Consider the following 20,109-nt stretch of genomic DNA (forward strand, 5'->3'; position numbering starts at 1 on the left):
TGTCATTAAAGTAAAACCTGGGAGATACAGTTCTGTCATTAAAGTAAAACCTGGGAGATGCATGCCTCGGTGTTGGAACAGTGGAATGAATGTCGGGGACAGTGGGATCTATTTTGCACATTCTTAGAATGTATGTTTCCACTGCCATCAAGTCAATTCTGAGTCATAGAGACCCTATCAGACAGAGTAGCACTAACTTCCCCACCATGTTTCCAAAGCTGAAGCCTTTATGGATGCAGATGGCCACATGTTTTTCTTCCACAGAGTAGTGGGTGTATTTGAACCACCAACTTCTGGTTTGTGGCCAAGTACTTTAAACACTGAGACACCAGGACTTCTTTAAAAGGAATGAAGAGTCTTGGACAAAGGTCGCTATGTATTTGCTACATTTGCTTTCTACATCCCTTAACTATTCCATTCACTTATCGAGGATGCTGCCAGCCTAGCTTCTAATATAAAGAGATTTCCAAAAGTTCATGGAAAAATTACATTATCTTTTCATTTCATTTTTCCCACAAAATTTTTGAGGTTCCCCCTTCTATTGCAGAGGGATAATTAGGAAATGTCTCTGTTTCACAGAAAGAATGGGCCCTGCTTTGTGTCAGCTTCACCTCCAATTTTTAGGTTGAATTTGGCTTCACCTCCATCACCAGTTGGTGGCATTCTGAGGACATTAGTGGTGTAGTAAACCACAAATACCTGGCTAGGAGCGACCTTGATTTGAAAATTGGCAAAAGACTTGGGAAGTTAACCATTTTGAGCCGCAGTTAGTTTCCCCATTTATTTTTTTTAATTAATAAATCTTTTTATTGGGGCTCATAAGGCTCTTATCACAGTCTGTACATACATCAGTTGAGCAAAGCACCCTTATACATTCGTTGCACTCGTCATTCTCATTATTCACCTTCCACTTGGGTTCCTGGAATCAGCTCGGTTTCCCTTTTTCCCCCTCCTCATCCCTCCCCGCTCCCCCCTTCCCCCTGGTCCCTTAATAGTTTAAAAATAATTATTATATCTTATCTTACACTGCCTGGCGTCTCCCCTCACCCACCTCCCCATTGCCCATCTCCCAGAGAGGAGGTTACACATAGATCTCCGAGATCGGTTCTCCCTTTCTACATGCCCTTCCCTCCTGGTGTCGCCACTCCCACCGCTGGTGTTGAGGGGTTCATCCGCCCTAGATTCCCTGTGTTTTCAGAGTATTTCACAAGGCTGTCATCACCATCTTAAATGAAAGTTTGTTTGAAAGAAAACGCCAAGTGTGTAATGCCTGCCCCCAGTCAGCATGATATAAATGAGGTTGGATTTGCCTTGTAACTCACAGAACCATTTGAAAAACTTTGTGTCATTTTTATTCTAAAATTTCTTATTATTTTGTAAGGAACAGTCTTAAAATTGAGAAGCCAAGTGATTCTTATTTTTCTTTTTTGCCAAGTGATTCTTAAAGAATGATTTGTCTGTTTCTCCTACTCTATTAAATACGTTGAAATCGTGACTTACAGGCAAATGAAAGGCTTGTTGTGAGGGAGACTTAAAGCTTAAGTATCCTCACACAGTGGCAAATTACTTGAGAGGGAGGCAACTGCTTTAGATCTTCCAAAATGTTGTCAGAGTTGCTAAGTCAATAATGCAGGAATAAAAATAGTATCAACATATTATTTTTGGAATTGGGACCATTATTTCTGACTGGAGTGAGAGGTATTAGTATGAACTCATTGCTTTTTGGTTTGAGTTTTTTGTTGTTGTTTTTTTTTTCAGATACACATACTAAATACTGTGTGTGTGTGTGTGTGTGTGTGTGTGTGTGTGTGTGTTGGTAATTGTCCATATGTTTCCCAGTTCTGTCTGTTGACAGGTCCCTGAGGTCTAACCCCCGACCCGAAGGGCCTCATCTTGGTTTCTGAATATGATTGTCGGGTAAGAGGAACCAGGGCTCGATGGAGAATTAATTAGTTGATTCCAGAACTAGAGCAGAGAATGTGAAAGATGAGCCCGGAACATCTGAAGGTGCCAGGAAGTAAGGAAATGCTTACAATCACTGTAATGCGGTCATCTTAAAAGATAGCAATGTCCTTTTCCACCGGAGGCCTACCCGCCGCCGCCACTACCGCCGCCATGTCTCTCATGATCCCCGAGAAGTTCCAGCACATCTTGCGAGTCCTCAACACCAACATCGATGGGCGGCGGGAAATAGCCTTTGCCATCACAGCCATTAAGGGTGTGGGGCGAAGATATGCCCATGTGGTGTTGAGGAAAGCAGACATGGACCTCACCAAGAGAGCAGGAGAGCTCACGGAAGATGAGGTGGAGCGCGTGATCACCATCATGCAGAACCCATGTCAGTACAAGATTCCAGATTGGTTCCTGAACCGACAGAAAGACGTGAAGGACGGCAAATACAGCCAGGTCCTGGCCAACGGTCTGGACAACAAGCTCCGCGAAGACCTGGAGCGGCTGAAAAAGATCCACGCCCACAGAGGGCTGCGCCACTTCTGGGGCCTTCGAGTTCGAGGCCAGCACACCAAGACCACTGGCCGCCGTAGCCGAACTGTTGGTGTGTCCAAGAAGAAAGACTATCTACATTGTCTGTTAATAAATAGTTTATACACACACAAAAAAAGATAGCAACGTGCTGAAAGGATGCAGGAGCCTGCCTGAAATTGATCCTCAAACAATTTAAGTAACAATGTAATTAATTGAAGTATGGAATTAGAACCAATATTGAATGAATTCATATGTAAAAGTTGATAAAAGGACAAGTCTTATAGACAAATGTCCAATGACTCACTCTGTTAGAAATGAAGTAAATGAAACCTCGCCATTTAAAACACCACGGTCACTGCAGCTGCCTTCAAAGATTCACCAACAAATGCAAAGATTACTGGGCGGAAGTTTAATCAAAACTGGATTTTGTATAGCATCAATTCAGCTTCTCTAAAACATTTACTAGCTACCTGGGACAAGTACCATCTTAGTCAAGTGGTGAAGGTTAGTTAGCTTCGCCAATCATTGGATTGGTATTCATCCCACCAGCTGGCATCCCTTGGTGGGTCTACCCAGAGGGGGGCCTTCCCCCGCAGAGTCACAACCTGGAATACACGACACCCACCAAACTCCTGACTAGTATTCCTCTAGGTCAGGAAAGACAAGGAGCGCTCGCGGAGCTGTCCCAGGTTTGGGGAGGCAGACGAGCCTGATGCTGCAGTGGTGAGCATTTGCCTGCTCACCAAAAGGCCGGCAGCGTGTAAGAAAGAGCCAGCAGGGCACTCGCTGTGGGGCAGTTCCGCTCCGTCCTCGAGTGACAGTTGACTCCACGCAGTGGGTTTGGTTCTTTAGGAGACATGGGATCCTGAATCCATGAAATCTTAGCAGTGAGGGTATGGCTTAGTTAATAGAATGGAGTCACTGTTACTTTCTTAGTCTTGATAATTGTACTATAGTTAGACATAAATATTACAGGAAACTGGGTGGAAAATATGGGGAATTCTCTTTTGTTGCAGTTCTACAGTAAGTCTAATTTTATTTCAAAATTTTTAAAAGTAGATGTCCAAATGAATTCAACCTTGCATGCCATTCGTTTTGACCGAGAAACAAGCAAAACGTTTGAAGACCCATAGTTCTACCCTGTTTCCCCAAAAATAAGACAGCGTCTTATATTAATTTTTGCTCCCAAAGATACGCTAGGTCTTATTTTCAGGGGATATCTTATTTTTCCACGAAGAAGAATACGGTACACATTTATTATTTATTGTCTTATTAACAGAGACCTCACTTCCTGTCTGCTCTGGCTGCGCTGCAGCCAATAGTGAGCTGCACAGCAATGCCCACGGTCACGGTGCAGAGTCCAGAGTTACAGTAGCTTCTGGGGGCCTTATTTTCAGGGAGGTCTTATTTTCAGGGGTGTCTTATATTTCACCAAGAGGCAAAACTGTAAGTAGGCCTTATTTTCAGGGGATGTCTTGCTTTTGGGGAAACACGGTAGGTCTTACCCAGCAGATCGGAGAATTGGAATTCCTGAACTGGAAGGATGTTCCTTTCACACTGGGCCAGGTTGGATCTGGGTGGCCCAGAGCAAAGGCCCCAGTGACTGGGTTTATCATGCTTTCCAAACATCGGTGATATCCCTGGTATTGGGGGGTGGGGGCTCTTATATATTTCCACAATGGCTGACACACGGACAGCGCTTGAATGTTTGGTGAAGGAATGATTGGATTCTGTGGGTCTGCTGACACATTCATGCTTGAATAAATGGTGACAAGAAACAAATCCCTCATAGCTCTGCCACTCTCCTGCTTCGCCCCTCCTGCTCACCCTCATCTCCCTATGTGCTTTTAGGCAGGAAGCTGCAGACTGAGTGAAGCAAATTATCCAATTTCCCATGAAGAAATAAATAGGCTTTTATTTTTAAGTGCCTTTCCATTACAACTTCTTAAAGCTGACAATTATTAAATTGCTCAAAAATAGCTCGTCAGTGTGCCTGGGAAGGACAGTGAGAGTGGTTAGTAGCGTGCCCTCTGTCGTCTGACTTGGTTTCTGTTCTGCAACTTGGTGGCTAATGTGTAACCTCTGACAAGGCACTTACTTAACTTTTCCACCCTCACTCTCTCCTCAAATAAAGATGCCTCTTAGGGTTGTTAAGACTAAACGAAATCATCTTCAGAGAAATGTAGATCAGCTCCCGGGTGCTGTAAGCACTTTTAAAAGAGACAGTAATGACAACATATTCATTCAGCAAACACTGAGTCGTGACTATCTACGGACGTGGTGCTAACCTCAGAGGGTATCAGCATCAACCACCCCCTGCTCTCTGCTCCCATCGCACAGAGGAGCAAGAGGAGTGAAACCACACTGGCTGGTGGCTGAAGCGCTGCTGGCCAGCCCTGAAGGAGCCCCGGGGTGTGTGGTGGTTTACAAGGTGGGCTTCTAACAGCGAAATCACCAGTTTGAACCCTTACCAGTCACTCCCAAGCCCACTAGCTATTCAAGGACGAAAGGTGGAGCATTCTGATCCCCCCTCCATATTCTTACAGCCTCAGAAACCCAAAGGAACCACTGTATTTGGTCCTGCACATTAGCTATGAGCCAGAATCAACTCAATGGCAGTAGGTGTGGGTAGCCAGCCCGGAAAGGGGCAGCCTTGCCCTCTGGGATCTTCCTGGCCAAGCCCTTGATTCAAATTGGGGTAGCAGAGCACCAAGGTCATGACTCATACTCAGACCAAGATGGTTAGATGGTCCCCAAACTAATCCTGTAAACTGTTTCTAATCTGCAATAGCACATGAATCCCAATTTTGACCCTGCCCCTGCGCTCCTTTGGTCTCATCCAGCTGCAATGCATCAATCCACTACCAGCCGTGATTCCCTTTGTTTTCCATGGTCTCTAATCCACCTCCTCACTGGGATGTGAGTGCTTTGGGCACCAGGATGGGCCCGGTCCAGCTCGTTCATCTTTGTTCTGACACGACTTAATAAAGGTCCCCCATTAAAATGTTAACAGTGGTAATCACAATAAGCAACAATAGCTGCTGTTTACGGTGCATCTAAATTAACACCTGAAACTTATGTGTATTATCTCTTCAGGACTTGACACTCTGCTCTAAAGTGTAGGGCTTGTCCCCGTTTTGCCAGTGAGGAAACCAGGGCTCAGAGACAGTACCTAATTTGCCCAAACTCATCCAGGTACTCAACAGAAGACCCAGGGCAGTATCTCCCTGAAGACAGAACAAATGGCTGCTGTCATTCTAACGAAGCTGCATGCATGGTCAGTGTTCAGACGTGGTTAGCAAAGGGCCTTAGCCAGTTCATCAGGCAATTACAGTGCGGTCAGGGCTTTGAGACGATTATGGAAATAGTCTGCACGTGTGGTGCTGTCGACGCTTTAGGGAACGAACCTGAGCTCCGTGTGGTGTTTTGCCCAGTGTTCCTCCAGAGGGGGGTCTTCTAGTTCCCTCACCAGCAGCAGGAAGTGAGCTGCTGCTTAGTGCCCTTTTGGAATGAGGAACTGTGTTGTGGGTATGAACAGCCAGGTCAGGGCTGGGCTACCACAGGCACTAAGGTGCTTCCTAGCTCTGTATTCCCCTTCCCTGTGGAATGGGAGCACCCACAAGGCAGAGGAGAGGCCTGGCTCCTGCCCCAGGCGCTCCGCTCCTTGGGGGGTTGGGGGGGAGGATTTTTGACCACGTGGAGGAATTCAGAGAGAAGCAGCTCTGCAGTGGCTGTGCTCAGTGTGCCTGTGTGGTGAGGCTTTGAGTACAGCATTTATTGTACCTGTTTCAGGTACAACACACACCCCTCAGAGCTGCCTGTGCTTTGCTGGATGAGCACAACACTGTCCTCTTGAAGCCGAATGTGAACATCTAGTCCTTCACTCAATGCAAAGAAGAGTTTTGCTGACAAATTCTAAGAGTGCCTGTCTGTGCACCGGGGTTGGAACTGTGATTGGAGCGGTCAGAGAGGGAGCACTGCGGAGCGAAGGCCCCTCCGATGGTCGTTTGGGAAAGCTCATAAAGGGCTGAACTGGGGGCTCATGGCGAAGGGAGCACACACATCCTCGCTGAGCCTCATGCCCTGCAGTGCAAGGACTGAGGGCAGAGGGCTTCCATCCAGATGCCCGGCATTTCTCTTTGCAGCCCCAAACTCCCTTTATGCTTGTACCGAAGTGATCTGGCCTAGGACACCCTACAACAATCGGGCGTCATTAATACAGTAAAGAAAGCACTTCTTCCGAACAGAATTTTGTCCACAAGCATGGGGGTCAGGACTCCAGCGTAAACGGGGAGACACAATTCAGGCCTTCACAATGGGTGTAACTTGACAAAGCCTAAGGAATTTGTTTCTACAGTTGAGAACATGAGATTGTGAGAAGCCAAGCAAAAGGGTGAGAACTTACATCTGTGCCATGTCTTAACTAGCGGAATTAAGTTCCAAGTGTACTAAAAGCATTAGAGTATAGTATCTCCAGGGGGCTTAGTCTGTCTATCCAAGATCCAGGCGACTAAGATTGTTAGGGAAAGGGCCATTAGCTGCTCTGAAACCTAACGACTGCATTCCTAATGGTACAGGAGCGATCCTGGAGCTAGCTGCCCGTGGCTGAGCACAGACCAGCAGGCACATGGCAGCAGGCTCTTCAAATGAGTACCTAGCTCTTCAGGTGTCTGTACCAGCACCTACAGAACAGTGACAGGAACACCTGTCCAGGCAGTGCCCAGCCACATAACCGTCCGTGGTCTCACGATGTTAAAACAGAGCCAAGAGATCCTGACAGTTCAGGGGAACGTATCCGAACCAGACAGAGCAAACACAATGGCTTCCCCCCACACATGAATATCATGTCTCTTAGATATGTAGTGATTATACTGCCAGATTTATAATGGTCAGTACATAGTAAAGCGGTAATACATTGTTATGACATTGTTAGTCATAGTAAACACCTGTGCCACTGGCTTATGTGTGTACTGTGTTATACTTGCTATCGTGGTTGTAATGTGAACATTTCCTACCTACAGGTCATTTGCTTGGGTAGCAGCGTAGGGATGCTTGCCTCGGAAGTGGCAGCAGCACCTGGTCTCATGCATCGCGCGTCTCTTGAGTGTCGTAGCATTTGTTCTCCCCCCATGTGACTGTCTGTGGAAAGCATCACCGTGAAGTGGTACATCCTGGCTCCCAACTGGAACAAAATGTGCCAGAGCGGCGCCCGTGGCAAAGGGGCAACCAGGGTCTGAAACAGCCCAAAGGTGGACAGACAGTCCGCATCGAGTCGTCTTTCTTGCTACTCTGGTGTAGCAGCGATGAGAGCCGCAAGTCTGCTCTCATCTGGGTCTGGGTTGTATTTAGGGAAAGATCTTTGCATTTGACTTGTTTGTTGCATGTCCTACAGACCATGAAAGATCAACGGCTGTTAATGAATTATTGGGTCATTCAAATTCTAAGATTATTGTAATATTGTTAAGATAGTGTAAGATTTTTCCAAGACAGTCATCCTGGCTAATTGGCCGGACCAGTGAATTTTCTGCCTATCTTAAAAATAGATTGTGTAAAGTTTTTACTCAAACCTTGTCTCGTTCTCTTGGAGAAGAAAGCGTGGTTCACATATGCATTCATGCGACAAGTATTTCCTGACCGCTTCCTTGGCGTTGTGCTAAGTGCTAGGAAAGCCTCCCAGACAGGTCATCCCAGTCCTCTGAGAGCAAGTGGTGGCGATCCTGTTATGGCCACGTAGTCACGTCCCGGCAGAAATGCAGGCAAGTTGGCAGCATAGATGAAAATAACTTTTTTTTCCCATCCCTATAGATTTCGGTTTTGGAAATTTCTTTGAACACGGTGAGCTGCTGGCAACGTGGTGTGGTAGCCCTCCCTACGCAGCCCCAGAAGTCTTTGAAGGGCAGCAGTATGAAGGACCACAGCTGGATATTTGGGTATTTCTTTGCTCTGCTGTGTTAAATGTTCCCATAGCGATAATCCTTAGGATGGGCACCTAATATTGAAGCTTAGTTATCTAACGCATGGGCAGTATTTCATATTGTCCCCATCCATTGGACTACAATGAACTTATTTGAAGTTGAAGCTCTAGGGGCAAATGTTACCATCCTAGTATCTGTAGTAATTTTAAATTTATGGTCATCACAATGACTAAATGCAGATCTTTTGCTATTTATTAAAAGGCAACTTATTGCAAAATTCAGGGTCTAATATTTTTTCAAATTTTGAGAAAACATTAACTTAACTGAAAACATTAATTTTCTGTGTCTATGACTTAAAGAATTCTGTTTGGGGAAGCGAAGCATATGCAGAGTCCCTCGAGACCTGACTCCGTTGTCCCTTCCCTAGAGCATGGGAGTTGTTCTGTACGTCCTGGTCTGTGGGGCTCTGCCTTTTGATGGACCTACTCTTCCAATTTTGAGGCAGAGAGTGCTAGAAGGAAGATTCCGGATTCCATATTTCATGTCAGAAGGTAACTTGATTTTCTTGCTAATTGAAATACACAGAATCTGAACTCTGGACGAGAGGCCCAGGCCAAAGCATCCCATTTCCCTAAGCTTGTAGGTGGCCCATCAAAGGGCTGCCTGACGTTACCAGCCATAGAAATGCACAGCCCCCCTCCATTAGGTGGGACACCCTCCAGCCCCGCTGCTCGTAACTGCAAACAGAAGCACTTTCCCAAATGAAAAGCGGCCAGCCTTCCCGTTCACTCTGGGTCTGTAAATGGCCCAGGCTTATGTTACACTTAGAGAAGCACATCATAGGTACAGAGTCACAACCCTTTCAGTATGGGAGGAACCCTGGTGGCATAGTGAGGAACATGTTGGGCTGCTAACTGTAAGGTCAGCAGTTTGAAACCACAAGCTGTGCCTCAGGGGAAAGATGAGGCTTTCTATTGCTGTAAAGAGAGTTACAATGGAGAAAAGCGAGCGCCATTGAAGGCTGTACCACCTCGCAGGGTTACATTTCCTTCCCATGCCTCGGTTTATTCATCTGTGAGAGGGACTGGCCCTGGGGTTTGCGAGAACATGAAAAAGGGTACTCTACAAGCATGCTAACATGCTGCGTGTGGGGGGTTGGCAGAGGTGGAGTTGGTGAGGCAGGCGAGTGATGAGAGCCCAGAAATTAAGCTGGCGCCCCAGGTGCCAGAGTGCCGTTTCCCCAGTGCAGTCGGAAGTGGGCACTGCTCCCTGAGCGGTGCCGCTGGACAGGTCAGAGCGCTGCATCACCCCCAGGCTGCGTGTGGCCACCTCGGGTGGGCCTGTGGAGTAGTTTGTTATCAGCATATTCTAGGAATGAGGCTGATTTTATTTTTTCCCTATCATGAAAATATAAGTCTGCATCTAGGCATTAGTGTTAATTTGTAATTCTGTCCATTGAGTTGAGAGACTCAATAGGAAGACTCATTTTGAATGACTTGGCTAAGTCCACACCTTCTGCTTTTACGTCAGTAACTCATTCCTCGTGGGAACTCATCATCTAGAGCAGTGGTTCTCAACCTTAGGGGATGGAACAACCCTTTCACAGGGGTCGCCTGATTCATAACAGCAGCAAAATGACAGTGATGAAGCAGCAACAAAAATAATTTTATGGTTTGGGGGGGTGGGGGTCACCACAACATGAGGAACCGTATTAAAGGGTCACGCGGCATTCGGAATGTTGAGAACCACTAATCTAGAGGAAGCCTTCGAGCATACATGGGCTGGCTCCTGCTCCACCCCTGCTCGGAGTCCTGAGGAGGGCAGAGTGCCAGGAGTCGGGCAAATGCAAAGGAATCCTTTCTTTTAACCTTCAATTGTGAATTAGACAAGGGCCCACAGAGCACATTGTCATTGGGCATAGGAAATGTATGTGACCTTTGTGACGTCGTGTCTTCCCTAGATTGTGAGCACCTCATTCGGAGGATGCTGGTCCTAGACCCAGCCAAGCGGCTAAGCATAGCGCAGATCAAGGAGCACAAGTGGATGCTGGTGGAAGTTCCGGTCCAGAGACCTATTCTCTATCCACAAGGGCAAGAGAATGAGGCCTCCATCGGGGAGTTCAACGAACAGGTTCTGCGACTGATGCACAGCCTCGGGATCGACCAGCAAAAGACCATTGAGGTAACGGGCAGGCCTGGCTCTAGGGTCCTTGCCCAGGCCTGTGACCCTGGCCTTGCACCAGCTCAGCCCAACCACCTGGGCGGTTCAGTTTACCGCCCAGACTGGGCTGTGATTGAGCATGTGAATGACTTTTCCTCGGCCCCGTTTGCCAAATTAGTCCAGAGCAAGACGTTATCGATTTTCAAAACACAGAAGCCTTGCAAATGTAAAGTAGAAAGTTTCTTCCAAGAAAAAGTCTGCAGTCTGAGCTAGGTAGTGAACTAGGTAGGTTGATAGGGGCCTGACACAAATAGGGAAGCGGCTGATAGGCCAGCAGGAGCCCCGGAGGTGGGTAGACAGGCAGGCATCACGTTTAAGAAAGCCAATAGTATTTCAATTGTGAAGTGGGGCAAATAAGAGGGAAAGGCAAGCGGATCGCAGAGTTAAGTATTTGAGGTCAGAGGACTAAGAAGGCAAGGAATCTAGGAACTTCTCCTTGGTTTTCTTCTGGTCCTCTAGTAGTTAGCGTTCCCAGGGGATAATGGTGTTTTTTAAGTACCTCCAACATGGTCGACAGGCAAGCACAGAGCACCCCTAAGGAGGCAGGAACACAGCTGTGCAGAAGAAGCAGGGGGGACTCCATCCAGAGTGTGCTGCCGCTCCCGCCACGGGCCAGCAGTGATGCTCTGCCCACAGCACCAGGGTGAACCCAGGGAGGGAGAGGCGAGTGCACGGCCTGCTGGTTTTGCTGGCTGTACCCAGGTCCAAAGTGCACCGTGCAGGCACTCGAGTGGACTGGGCAACTGAATGAGCCGTGTTTCTCTGTTCCATGAGTCTCCTGGGAAAGCTGGCGGCGAGAGAGGAGAAACATTGGGAAGCAACTTCATTTTCAAGGGGTCAGAGGGTGGGCTGACAAACCAAGGCGAAAGCAGTACTTGAGAACGGAGACGCGGTGCTTCTCACTCTGCAGCCCCGCAGCCCCGTGAGAAAGCTCGTCGAAGACCTACAGTCACTCCCTTTGGTGCTGAGTGGTTTGGACGCGGTTGAAGCAATGGATCCGAGCCTGCTGCAGGGAGCTGCGGTGGCATAGTGGGTTGCACATCGAGCTGCCAACCCCACGGTCAGCAGTGTGGACCCGCCAGCGGCTCCACGAGAGAAAGAGGCGGCTTTCTCCTTCTGTACAGACTTGCAGTCTCAGAAGCTCAGAGGCAGTTCTACTCTGCCCTGGAGGAGCACCGTGAGTCAGGATACACTCGGCAGCAGCGAGTCTGGTTTTTAGAGAGCTTTTGGCTCCGGCTGCTAACCCTACATCATCCTGACAGCTGTGAGGTGTATGTTGGGGAATGTCCAGGAGAAACAATGGACAATGGACAATTCCCCACATGACCGCTGTTAGGGAATGTCCATGAAAGACAATGAGGGCATTTTCTCTGGACACTCAAGCATAAATGGGGTTTTAAAGGTAGCGCCTTTGATTTCAGCAGTAGGAGAGAGCTGGCATGCTCTCTGTTCGAGCTGGCGTTTAGGAAGCTGGGGCTCCTTGGGCTGGGCGGTCACTGTGCTTCCCTCCCTGCAGTCTTTGCAGAACAAGAGCTATAACCACTTTGCTGCCATTTACTTCCTGCTGGTGGAGCGCCTCAAGTCCCACAGGAGCAGCTTTCCTGTGGAGCAGCGCCTGGATGCCCGTCAGCGGCGGCCCAGCACCATCGCGGAGCAAACAGTTGCCAAGGTAACACCCCATTAGCCAGTTGCCTTACCGGTGCTTGTGCCTGTTCACAGGTTTGAGGCAGCTTTTCTGGCGCACGGGGTTACGGTGTATCCTGTGTTTAACGTTTCTCCCTCTGTTTTTCATAGGATTCTCAAATGTTCTTTTTCCTGCCTTACTTTCACCCTCCTCCTCACTGTTATATGGTTTATTAGGAAAAGAGCAGGTTGTTACTTGGGACCCCAAGCTACTCAGGATACATAGAGTTCAGGACAGCTTCTCAGCAGGACCAACAGGCAGGCCTCTCCCTGGCCTTGTGCTCTGCTCGGACTAGTGTCACAGAGCCCTTAGCTCCACCAGTGAGTGCTGTTTGTGTGCACTGTCAGATAAGCACTGGCCTGCTCACCACAGGAGAAGTGGTTCAAACCTGCCAGCCGCTCCCCAGCAGGATGATAAGGCTGTCTGCTCCCATCAAGGTTTACCCAGCCCCAGAAACCCCATCGAGGGTTGCTCTGAGTCGGAATCTGCTCGCTGGCAGTGGGCTTTTGGGTGGTTCTAGGCAATGTAATAAAATAGACAAGTCAAATGGTGTAAGTATTGGAAGATTGATTATTTACAGCTATGGCTGTACAGCTGGAAAATCTAATATACTCAAGTAAGGAGTTTTAGAATTGGTGCCACAAACTGAAATGGCCAGGGTAAGCGGGTGCAGTCAAGTCACTTTCCTTGATTTGTGTACATTCATAGTTGGGTGTCATCGGAGTCCGCTCACAGCGACCACGTGCACAGCACAGCAGATAGTTCCTGATCCGGGGCCTCAAATGCACTGCTCTTACCGAGCCCATTGCTGCAGCTACTGTGTGTGTGTGGAGAGAATTATGTTGATCAGAAACATAACTGATAAGGGAGAAACAAATATAGAACTATAATAAAAAATTGGAAGATTAACTCAGTAAGTAGAGAATCCTTTCTGAGAGGGGAGACTTGGTATTATGAAATGTGTAAACTGTGTAAAAAAGTGTTGCTATTCTGATAAAAATAACTGTGATTGAAAAGAGAGGAGTGGGGGCTGGCCGCCATGGCTTCCTTGGGATGTAAACATGCCATCTGTGTATTAGGATAGCATGACCCTCGCCAGCTCAGCCTGCACTTTACACAGTGATGCCCCAGTGGGTTCCAGAAAGACTCCTTTGGTGCGTTGCTGAGTGACTGTTACTGAAAAGCCAGCTCCTAAGGTCTAGCCTGGGAAGTGACTGTCACAGAGCACATGCTGCTCATCGCCAGCCTGGCGAGCCGTGTCAGCCACACTCTGTGCTACACGTGTCACACTCTGTGCTATACATGGTGACACTGTGCTATACGTGGTGACACTCTGTGCTACACGTGTCACACTGCTACATGTGTCACACTCTGCGCTACACGTGGTCACACTCTGTGCTACACATGTCACACTGCGCTACACGTGTCACACTCTGTGCTACACGTGGTCACACTATGCTACACGTGTCTCACTCTGCTACACGTGGTCTCACTCTGCTACACGTGTCACACTGCGCTACACGTGGTCACACTCTGTGCTACACGTGGTCACACTCTGCGCTACACGTGTCACACTGCTACACGTGGTCTCACTCTGCTACACGTGTCACACTCTGCGCTACACGTGGTCACACTGTGCTACACGTGGTCACACTGCTACACATGGTCACACTATGCTACACGTGTCACACTCTGCTACACGTGTCACACTGCGCTACACGTGGTCACACTCTGCGCTACACATGGTCACACTGCACTACATGTGGTCACACTGCTACACGTGTCACACTCTGCGCTACACGTGTCACACTCTGCTACACGTGTCACACTCTGCTACACGTGGTCTCACTCTGTGCTACACGTGTCACACTGTGCTACACGTGGTCTCACTCTGTGTTACACGTGGTCACACTGTGCTACATGTGTCACACTGCTACACGTGGTCTCACTCTGTGCTACACGTGTCACACTGCTACACGTGGTCACACTCTGCGCTACACGTGGTCACACTCTGTGCTACACGTGGTCTGGCCCGGCACAGTCTGCCCTTTAGAAAGTCGCAGCTGATAGGAGGCAGGGTGGGAGATGGTTACGTCAGAATGACATTCTCGTATGTACAGTGCCTGCAGGTCACACCTCGTCATCCCTGTGAAGGTCGTGCACCACCTCTGTGTGGCTGGTTTCAGAATACCCGGTCTCCAGAACGGTTTCTAATCGAGACCTGCACCCACTCTCGAAAAGACTGTAAATTTCCTGGGACGTCCAACTAATTGCTGCCATATGGTTTTGCTGAGCTGACCCTGTGCATTCCTCTGGAAAGCACTGAGGCCCCCACCTGTTTCTTTCTTGCCGGATTTGCAGGCGCAAACTGTGGGACTCCCTGTGACCCTGCATTCACCAAATGTGAGGCTGATGCGGTCCACCCTCCTCCCTCAGGCGTCCACTGGGGAGGCCTTTTCATTCCCAGCGTCCGGCTGTCAGGCGGAAGCAGCCTTCATGGAGGAAGAGTGTGTTGACACTCCAAAGGTATGGCTGTGTTTGTGGGTGCAGATGTAAGCTGGGCCCATCATTTGCTCAGGTCACTCCGGCGTGGTGTTTGTGTGGAGAGGACCCCAAGGAAAGGGTCCAGAGCTAAACCCGGGCCCCCTTGGTGTGTTGGCATTACCCCCACTACATAGCTGCTCAGGCGCCGGAATTACTTTGCCTCAGCCCTCTTAATTCCTAAGCCTTTCCCAGCCTTTCCTTCTCTTGTTAAGTTGCTAGGTCCCTCACGAGTGTGTTTTGTGTTTGAACAAATTTTAATCTGGAAAACAAAACAAACATGTTTACTTTCGTGCTAATAGAGCTTTACCTCTCCTCTGCTGAGTGCACCAAGCAGACTCAGCTCCTTACCGACTGTGGGAGCTCCGCACAGTAACTCACCACTCCGGACCGCAGTTTCATCTTGTGTAAAATGAGAACAATACCAACTTTCAAAACTGCTCTGATGGAAATAATACTGAGTGTGAGGCTCTGGGCCGACTGTAGAAGTTAAACATCAGTTTCCTTCCTTATTAGCCTCTCCAGGTAGTAAAAGGATGGGCCGGTCACAAATTCTGCTTTGGAGCGTGTAATTTCGTGGAAGAGACACACACACAGCTTAAGACAAGGTGCCTGGTGACGAAGAAGTTGGTAAAAGACGAAATATGGCTAGCCCACTAAAATGATACGAGTCAGGGTGCTATTGGGGCCGGAGGGAGGCACGAAGGAGTTTCTTGTCGCTCACTCACCAGGAAAATCCCCGAGGAGCTGTCCGAGAGAGGCTTGCGTAGAAAGGGGCTGGTAGCATCGGTGCAGAGAGAAGCCATGCGGCGGCCCAGGTGCCCAGCAGCAGCAGCCTGGCTTGCCTCTGTCAGCATGTGTGTGAAGCGGATCACGTGAAGCCGTGCAGCTTGGCTAGCTTTGAATGATGGGCCAAGGAACTGAAACGTTCTTCACTACGCTGGTGTTCCCATTGTGTGGGCATGTTTCAGCTTCTGAAGACTGTGCCCAAGCAGATTTCCCCAAAGGAGTAGGGAATTTGCGCACTTTCTAGCAGGACAGCACAGCCGTCTCCACTGCTCCCGAAGGGCCAACTTAAAAGGGGCCCGCCGCCTGGATCGCTGGGGAGAGAGGAGACGAGGCAAACTGAAGAGGGTTCCCGTGTGTCCAAAGGGCAGATGAGTGTCTGAACCAGGAGTGGTCATGAAGCTGGGAAGAAGGGGATCTCTGCCACCAGAGGGGCTATGCGGGTGAAATTGAAGACTCGGGAGGTTTTGAGGCTGGATGATCGGGGGTGCGGGTGCCATGTTCAGAAATGGGCAACCCCAAAGGAAGAGCCAATTCAGGCAATCAGGAATGAGCCCAGCTAAACCCAAGCCAGCAGCTTGAGCCCAAGGTGCCACGAAGAGGTGCTAAGCTGAGTTGTTGGCCACCTGTGCTGACTGTTCCAGCCTGGGGGCTGAGCCCACCCTGCCCACTTCCCGTGGGCTCTGCCTGTGGTTGCCTGACACACCCAGGACCCTCTCAAATGAGCATTGCGTTCTCACCCACTTGGACCACACAAGGCACTGATTTTGAGGAGGCCAGAATTCTCGGTCAGGGCACCGGGCCTGAAACCCCCATCAGGCTGTGCCTGCCATAGTATATAGGGCAAGCTATTTTTAAAGCTGGTGCTTGCTGCTGTAACTAGGAGACAGACGGGAAATGAATGATTTTGCGAAAGATAGGCAGCAGCTAGGTGGTGTCTGCATGTGTCAGAAGAGCCGTGCCATGCTGAGGCCGGCCAGCACACTGACACCGGAACCAGGCCATCAGCAACCGCCGGGCTTATTTGTGGGCCGTGTTGCTTCTGTCCCAAAGAACGCTTGTCTTTCCCCTCCCTAGAGCCTTTTCCTGTGGGGCTTATCAATAAATACAAGGAAAGCCTCTCACAGAGAGACGGGCTTCCCTGCTTCATATGCATGTGATACACCAGTCCTTGTTTTCTGAGGGATGCCCCTGTCATAAATGGCAAGTACTGCTCATCTCAGGAGGCCTCAAGGTGTCGAAGCGCTCAGTACAATCTCTTAGGGAGTCTGCAGACTTAGGGGTGGGGCTCCTGCAGAAAATAGCTGGACAGTTGGAACCAGGTCCTGGGGCAGGAGTGGGGGCCCTCCCGAGCAACAGAGGCCATGTGGGAAAGCCCTGCTGTGCACCCTGTCCAGGAAAGTGTTCACTGTAAATGCTTCTTTGGAAATAATGACTTACACACATGTCTTTTCAAAGCACTTTGGGCGTGTTATTAGCGGTTGTGGTAGAGTGCAAGTTACCGACTGTGAGCCAAACCAGGAAATCTTGAATGTCAGGGAGGTGTTTAAGGAGCCCTGGTGGTGTCGTGGGCTATGCGCCGCTGGACTGCTAACCACAAGGTCAGCAGTTCAAACCCACCAGCTACTCCACAGGATAAAAGATGACGCTTTCTGCTCCCATGAAGAATTACAGCCTTGGAGACCCACCCACACAGGCAGTTCTACTCTGTCCCAGACGACTGCTATAAGCCAGCATCGACTCAGCAGCAGCAAGTGAGAGTTGTTCACATGTTCGTTATAAAGGTAGTATATAAAGGTGAGGAGCGCCCATCAAGAGCTAGCTTGGAAGCTCACAGGACATCTCTGCCCCACCCTGCGGGCTCGGTGTGTCAGCATTGACTCAATGGCAGTGCGAGCTATAGCAGAAGATCTGAGGAGATACACATCAAACTCTCCCTTCTAAATCTGAGTTTTGTTTGGTTTTTTTTAATCGGAGTTTTTAAAATGTGTATAGATTACAAGAGAAAAAATAAAATAGTCTCATTTATGTATGGCAAATTCAGAGGTGGAATAAAGGGGGATAAGTATCCCTAGTTCCTATAACCCCAAAATAAACATTGATTTTGACATGAACCCCATAAAGTGAAGTACACCTGGAGAGATGAAGTTCAGGGGGTTAGAGGATATGGGTAGGTTTGGGGGTTTGTTTGTTTTGTTTTGAAAAATTGTACCCTGTTATAGGTGGTTTTGTATATATAAATTCAGCTCCGCCGTGTTTCATGAGAGACATAATTGAGGAGAGAGCTACAGAAGAGATAGCTTAAGGACATGGGACATGGAAGGGAGCTGCAGGGGGGTTTGAGTTCTCAGGAAAAGGTTGACTTTCCTCCCAGAAGGGGCAGAGGGGAGGGGACAGCCTGGCTCTGAGGCCTGTACTGCCAGCTGTAGCCGGTACAGTCCGACAGTCTGTCTGTCCCGTGTGAAGATGCCCCAGCGATAATCACTTAGTAACAGTCTTTCCTCTGTTGCTTTACTCGTTTCTAAATCCTTCTTGGTTGGTCTCGGGAAATGGTCTGCGTCTGCGTAGCCGGCTAGACCTAGAGGTCTGAGTCTGGGACGCCCCTGGAGGAAGCCTGGTGCCACTGCCTTGTAAATGCCCGTAGCTGGCTTCAGAGGTGACTCGCAGTTAGAACACGTGGCCATGTCCAAAAGGTTGACTCCTCAAAGCCCCAGCCACTCCACAGATTTGGGAGGGATGAGGTGGGAGGCTTTCCTTGAGTTTCCTAAAGATGCACAGCCTTGGGCGCCCTGTGCAGTGGTTCTATAGGGCCACTGCTGTGACTTGGTTTGGGGCCACGTACACTCACTCCTGTAAGGCACGGACCACCTTGTCCAAGTCATGGCGACAGCCCCAGAACAGCCCTTCGCCCTCCCCAAGCAAAGATCTGCGCGACCCAGACTCCCCCTCCAAATAACGGGCTTCCCAGCACCTTCAGCATGGCTGCCATAAGAGGACAGTTTTCTCGTGTCCGGCCCCATGCGACCCACGGCCCTCTCACGTACCCTCTGAGTGTCTCCTACTTCCGAAGGAAACAGCAGCGTCCCAGTGTGCTCCAGGCGAACGCCTGCTCGGGCTCATTGTCTCCCGACTGGCTGCTCCTGAGCAGCTATTCATCCGGGAGCAGGATTGATTTCCACCGGGGCCTAGTTCAGTTAATGAGCTAACTCACTGGGGCTTTTACCACAGTTCCCGTTTGCGGGCTGCCTCTGCCTGCCCCCAGGAGGTTTGTTGGCAACCACAGGGCCAGGCAGGGCCCTCACCCGCAGCCAGCTGCGCCCGCCTGCCCGCAGGACGAGCTGCTGCAGGAGCGCAGTTCAGCGGCTCGGCGCTGGCCTCTGCCGCAGTCTGGGGCTGAGTCACGTGTGCAGTCATGGAAGCGCTGGCGGCTGGTCACTTCTCAGTGATTCTTGTGGCAACCGTCTGTTGGGAAAGAATTCTGACTTTCCATTCCTCCGACTCCTACAGCCAATTAGAAGTCAGATCAGATGGGCAGGTACTTAAATGATGAATATAAAAATATGTCTAGAACCTTCCAATGTGTTCTGTGGTTGAAGGTTAAAAGAATGTGAGTGGCTATACCTTTTTCTTAGCCATGAACCACGCATTTGGGGAAAATAGGGCGGGGGTGGGGGTGGGAGTGGGGGGACTTTATCTTCTCCTTGCCTTTTTTTACCTAAAGGTCAGCTCCAGCTGGTAGGCCGGCCCCTGTGCCTCTGGAACCCTCTGGAACATGTTGGCTCTCCCAGTGATGACTCAGAGAAACCTGGGCCAATGTGGGTCACCAAGGACTGGTGTCTCCTCTCAGCACCACGCTTGACTTCTGCTCTGCCTGTTGCTTTTTCGGGCCGCTGCTTCCTCTGTGGACCCGTCTCGGCAGGGCGGCAGCTGACACTGGCTTTCCCTCCCTCCCAACATGCAGGTAAATGGCTGTCTGCTCGACCCGGTGCCTCCCGTCCCGAGGAGGAAGGGCTGCCAGTCCTTGCCCAGTAACATGATGGAGACCTCCATTGACGAGGGGCTGGAGGCTGAAGGAGAGGCCGAGGAGGACCTGGGCCATGCCTTCCAAGACTTTCAGGCCACCCGCAGCGGGCAGAGAAGACACACCCTGTCAGAAGTCACCAACCAGCTGGTCGTCATGCCAGGCTCAGGTAGGACACCCCAACTCACGGCCATTGAGTCCATTCAGACTCACAGCGAGCCTGTCCGACCGGGAAGAACCGCCCCTGTGGGTCCCTGAAACTGTCACTCTTTATGGGAGTGAGAGCCTCGGGTTTCCCCCAAGGAAAGGCTGGGGGTGTCAAACGGCTGACCGTGCGCTTGGCAGCCCAACTAACCCCGCAGCCCCCGAGGCTCCTCTCAGGTCTTCCAGCGGTGTCAGGTTGTCTTCCAGTGCGCCCCCCCTTCCCCCCCCCCCCACCTGCTGCAGTCTCCCAGAAA

General features: G+C 49.8%; 2 protein-coding genes across 4 annotated transcripts in view; both read left to right on the top strand.

Moving 5' to 3' along the window:
• Window positions 1-20,109, top strand: part of SIK2 (salt inducible kinase 2) — a 125,557-nt gene that overhangs the window by 95,892 nt on the left and 9,556 nt on the right. For all 3 annotated transcript variants that reach the window (XM_075546580.1, XM_075546577.1, XM_075546579.1), the window contains exons 5-10: window positions 8,290-8,414; window positions 8,827-8,950; window positions 10,360-10,580; window positions 12,136-12,288; window positions 14,665-14,829; window positions 19,592-19,820. In XM_075546580.1, the coding sequence (XP_075402695.1) occupies window positions 8,290-8,414; window positions 8,827-8,950; window positions 10,360-10,580; window positions 12,136-12,288; window positions 14,665-14,829; window positions 19,592-19,820 (1,017 nt within the window). The remainder of the gene's footprint in view (window positions 1-8,289; window positions 8,415-8,826; window positions 8,951-10,359; window positions 10,581-12,135; window positions 12,289-14,664; window positions 14,830-19,591; window positions 19,821-20,109) is intronic.
• Window positions 2,114-2,646, top strand: LOC142447046 (small ribosomal subunit protein uS13-like). Its single transcript, XM_075548758.1, has one exon. It carries the CDS (start codon window positions 2,116-2,118, stop codon window positions 2,623-2,625), a length of 510 nt encoding a protein of 169 aa, XP_075404873.1. The 5' UTR covers window positions 2,114-2,115; the 3' UTR covers window positions 2,626-2,646.

Source organism: Tenrec ecaudatus, chromosome 4, assembly GCF_050624435.1.
Source record: "Tenrec ecaudatus isolate mTenEca1 chromosome 4, mTenEca1.hap1, whole genome shotgun sequence".
NCBI classification, from domain to species: Eukaryota; Metazoa; Chordata; class Mammalia; order Afrosoricida; family Tenrecidae; genus Tenrec; species Tenrec ecaudatus.

Bases quoted from the DNA above. Each gene is read 5' to 3' on its own strand.
- LOC142447046 (XM_075548758.1), top strand. From the start codon at position 2,116: ATGTCTCTCATGATCCCCGAGAAGTTCCAGCACATCTTGCGAGTCCTC.